Source organism: Merops nubicus, unplaced genomic scaffold, assembly GCF_000691845.1.
Source record: "Merops nubicus isolate BGI_N331 unplaced genomic scaffold, ASM69184v1 scaffold30256, whole genome shotgun sequence".
Lineage (NCBI taxonomy): Eukaryota > Metazoa > Chordata > Aves > Coraciiformes > Meropidae > Merops > Merops nubicus.
In genome coordinates, this window is record NW_008614875.1 from 1 (window position 1) to 993 (window position 993).

The window sequence follows — 993 nt, forward strand, 5'->3', positions numbered from 1 at the left end:
AACCCCACCCCTCCCCAGGTGACCTTCTCCTTCGAGGCCGGGCGCCGCTGCACGTCTGGAGAAGGCAACTTTGAGTTTGAGACCAGACAAGGCAACGAGATCTTCCAGGCCATCGAGTCGGCCATCGAGGTGCACCGGGGCCGGGAGGCTGAGGAGCCACCACGGGGTGGCCCTGGGGACGATGGCACCCGGCCTCCCGGCCACACCAAGAAGCCCAGCTGGGCGCAGGGCCGCGAGGAGCCCACTGGCCCCAAGGAGCCCACCTGGGAGGGGAAGGTGCTGAAAGCCAAGCCGGTGATGCTCTCCAATCGGGCACCTTGCTGTCCCCCCACGGTGCTGACAGCCCCTACGCCGAGCCCGGTGACTCCCTGCACCGGGGGCACCCCCCGGAGAAGGGTCGGAGGAGGGATGCCCCAGGCAGGGCAGCCAATGAATCCGAGTACGCCGTCCCCTTCGACACCATCGCCAAGACCCTCGTGGGCCTCCAGTTTGACAGCCTGACCCGTCACCCCGAGAAGGTCCTGGACCCCTTCTACAGCAGCGTCGGGGAGTCGGGGGGTCACAAGCAGCCCCCGCCGCGCCCCAAGCCCGACCACATCTACGACGAGCCCGAGGGTCTACGATGAGCCCGAGGAGGTGAAGTGGGAGGCGTGGAGGCTGCAGGCAGCTCCCGAGGAGCCCACGGGGCACCAGTGCCCCTACAACCCCCAGAGGGATGACTACGCCGTGCCCAAGAGACCCGTCCCTCGGCGACAGCCCTTCCTGCTCCAGGGCAAGGAGTGGCTGGGGGACAACGAGTACGACAACGTGGCCCTCAAGTTTGCCAAGAAGAAGAATTTGCAGTGAGCGGGATGGGGAGGGAGAGGAGAGGACCCCCCCTCAACACCTCCTATGGCTGGCAGCCCCCCTCCCAGCCCGTCCCTTCCTGCAGTAGAGCTGAGACCCCGCCCAGCTCAGCACACCCCTGGCTGGAGGGGACGGGGCATCCCTCCG

The 993-nt window shown here is 67.6% G+C and overlaps 1 protein-coding gene across 1 annotated transcript; it reads left to right on the forward strand.

Annotated features, from left to right (window-relative positions):
- Positions 1-12: 12 nt before the first annotated feature.
- On the forward strand, positions 13-846 carry DOK2 (docking protein 2, 56kDa; the record flags this gene model as incomplete). Its single annotated transcript, XM_008942381.1, is given in 3 exon segments — positions 13-290; positions 344-616; positions 618-846. Coding segments are annotated over 3 exon segments (780 nt in total), but the record flags the coding sequence as incomplete, so codon positions are not given.
- Between the last annotated feature and the right edge of the window lie 147 nt (positions 847-993).